The 3,285-nt window shown below is 36.1% G+C and overlaps 1 protein-coding gene across 1 annotated transcript in view; it reads right to left on the bottom strand.

The window, feature by feature from the left end:
- Window positions 1-580: 580 nt before the first annotated feature.
- The window catches only part of LOC108576744 (neuroligin-1-like), a 171,931-nt gene continuing 169,226 nt past the window's right edge, over window positions 581-3,285 (bottom strand). Inside the window, exon 6 of the mRNA XM_017939797.1 lies at window positions 581-730. Within this exon, the coding sequence (XP_017795286.1) occupies window positions 581-730 (150 nt within the window). The remainder of the gene's footprint in view (window positions 731-3,285) is intronic.

Raw genomic sequence — 3,285 nt, 5'->3', positions numbered from 1 at the left:
CTTGAAAATTCTTTGACCTTTCTTTCATTCTTCAGGGCTTTTCTTTGAATATTAGACTTCTTATTCTAGAACTCTGAATCTTTACAGATTCTCCAGCTCTTCAATTTTCTCTCGTCATTTCTCTTCACTTCTCTTCGTTTCTTTAGACCTTGTTACATTCACCAAGTTTTATTCCCTCAAACTTTCTAGGTTCTCTTCTTTTTCCAAATTTCCCTCTTCTATCTTTTTTCAATCTTTGAAAAATCACCTCCTTCTTCGACGAATACCCTGTACTTCTATCTCTCCCACGTTTTCCCAATTTCGTTCCCTCGAGCGGAAGCTCCATTCACCCCCCTCCGTTGATTGCTGCGACACGTCGTCTTCTGGACGATGGAAATGAAGAACAGTAGAAGCTTCTCGGACCATTTGCTTGTCGAGTGTCTTCTTATCAATTCAATCTTCGTTCGAAGAAGTGTTTCCTACGTTCTTGAACATATACAACTCGACTGGCATTGGACGAGACGATTCTTGGTCTGTTTTAAAGCAGAGTCGACGCCGTCAGCACGTCCGGCACGACCGGCTTCGGAGGGGGGTCCAAGCATCACACTCGCATCTCGCTCATCGTCGCCTGGGACACGCGACTCGACACGGTGGCGCTCTGCAACAGGGGCTGGTTTTCAGGTGGACTCTTGGCTCGCGGGGGCGGCGGGGCTCTTGGTACTGTCAGGTGTATGGACCCGTTTGGTGGACCCTGCAATTGTTGAATTATGTTTTATTTAGAAAGTGAATAGAAATTGATAGAGAGGAGAAATTTTTTGTTAAAGAATCTATGTTATTACAGATAAGCTTTTGTAATAGTGGGAGAAGTTTCGTTTGGAAAAATTTGTTCGTTGATAAAATTGCAGGAAGAAGAAAGAAAGAAGGATTAATAATTTTGTTTATGATAGCATTGTCATTTGATAAGAAATTCTAAGGCTTACGTCGAATGGTTTTTTTTTCGTTACAAAGTGAATAGACATTGGTCGGGAGAAGAATATTTTTATATAGATAATGAAAACGACAATAGGGAGAAGTTTTGATTTCTTTGGAAGTGTTTTTGCAAACTTTATTCTTTAATAAAATTGCAGGCAAAAGAGAAAAGGGATTAATAATTTCGTTTACGATAGCATTGACAGATATAGAATTCCAATGCTGTTAGGGAATTGTTTATTTCATATTACAAAAATTGAAAAGGGGAAAAAGAGTTGGATGGACTTCTCTTGGCTTTAAAAACCGCTACTATTCTAGCAGCGACTCCTCACATTCGAAATTTTGGTGTTTATTAAGGCACTTACTGAATACGAAGCAAACCTAAACAGTCGTTACAAGATTCTTATGATCCTCAAAACAATTTTTCAATCTGGAATCTCGCAGTATAACCAGTACGTATGCAAGGTTTGATAAAAAATATCCGGACTAGCGTCATCAAATTTTGTTAACAAAAAATTATTTTAAATTAAAATGGTCTTCTTTAACCCTTTCACTGCTGTTTGGCTCGTCCCTATAGGCGCTTTGAAAATTTGCTCACACCGTGCCGTTGTCGCGAATTTAATCCTTAATATTTTTCCTTTGTGTACTTCCACTTTAATTTTTAAAACGATAAATTAAAAAATTTTTTTTAAATTTGAAAACGCCGAAACCAAAGATTTTGAAGCAGCGATTGAACATCTATCGTCTCCCACGCGCGTCACGTACTAAAATCTGACACAAAATAAATTAAAATAGTCACAGCAATGATAACCATATCATACTATGTCATCAGTTTTTCTCTCAATTTATGAGATATTGAGTTAGACGTATATTCCGGATACTATTTTAAAATTTTTATCAAACCTCGTATTTTTATTGATATATGATACGATATTTAAACGATATAATACTTTCTGTACGAACATAACGGGTGTCCTAACACTTAGGAACGACAGTGTACGTGTATGAGAAATATAGACAAATATTTACGAATTTTCAATGTAGAGAATTTTCCAAACAGTGTGGAAGATAAAAATTGATAAATTAACGATAAATCTATCAATTTAGTCTGAAGTGAATTTAAAGTTTTCACGTTGCTACAAAACGTTCACAAGATTGTTCGAGCTTGGGGGATAACAAAACTCGCGAAGGATCCATCATTTCCACGGGACTTTATAGTGCGGCAACTTTCCACGGATAGAAAGTTGAGTTGCTGGAAAAGTGGTATTCGCCGTTTTCTGTCCAACCTATTGGACGTTGTCAAGGGGTTCTCTCTGTACCGTGTCAAGTGCGACAACAAGTTTCCTTGATAGCCAACAGAATCGTCGAATGTATTTCTCTCTCGAGTGATTCATCCCTGGAACATTCAATTTCGAATTCTCCGATGCTAATTAGACACTTACTCACGGTGTCTGCTTACTGTTCCAATTACAAACAAACGCGTAACGAAGCGGCGAAGAGTAATAAATAATTAATCAAGTAAATTGTTCAGATAGAGGAAGCTCCGATATGATATTTCTCGCGACAATTTAACACAGTTCAAGTTGAATTTTCCAATTATTCCAGGAAAAAATGGAACAGTACGAGATATGATAATTTCAAAGAATAACACGCTCCAATTGATAAAAAGTGGCAAGAACATTCGGGAAATATTAATAACTCACACGGTCACGGTGCTTGAGTATAGGGAGCCGCGTAGATTAAGCGCGATAATTTCGAGTCCATTTGCCCGGGAAAGATCAAACATAAATTCGACAAGGAGGAAGAACAGGTTGAAATAACTCAAAATTTCACCATTTATCCTCGTAAATGAACATTTACCTTCGCGTGATTTTGTCCCTTTAATTGGAGTGTTTGCAAAAAGAAAGATGCAATATCGAACTCTCATTAATGAAAATAGGAAGATAAAGGAGATACGAGGTGTTTCAAAAGTATGTAGGTACTTTCGGTAAATTCTATTGGTTCGTATAATTTGTATACGTGCTTTCGAAACATTTTGTAAGTAGGTAAGGGAAAGTTGCCTAAATCGTATCACTTAAGATATTTTGTTGTATTTCCTATTTGACGCCAATTTGTTTGCAAGTTAATATTGGATATTGTAGCTTGATGGTTAAGGCACTTACTATTGTATAGTTAACCTTTTTCTTCTAATAACCTTTTTAAAGCAATAATAATAAAAATATAGATGAGTAAAGGAATCGTTAATTAATGCATACTTGTATGTATGAAGAACAAATAAACAAACATTCAACGTATAATATTTAAAAAAATAATTAAAATTAAATAGAGAAGAAAATA

This window comes from Habropoda laboriosa, unplaced genomic scaffold (assembly GCF_001263275.1).
Source record: "Habropoda laboriosa isolate 0110345459 unplaced genomic scaffold, ASM126327v1 scaffold478, whole genome shotgun sequence".
NCBI classification, from domain to species: Eukaryota; Metazoa; Arthropoda; class Insecta; order Hymenoptera; family Apidae; genus Habropoda; species Habropoda laboriosa.
This window is presented reverse-complemented; position numbering and strand designations above follow the sequence as displayed.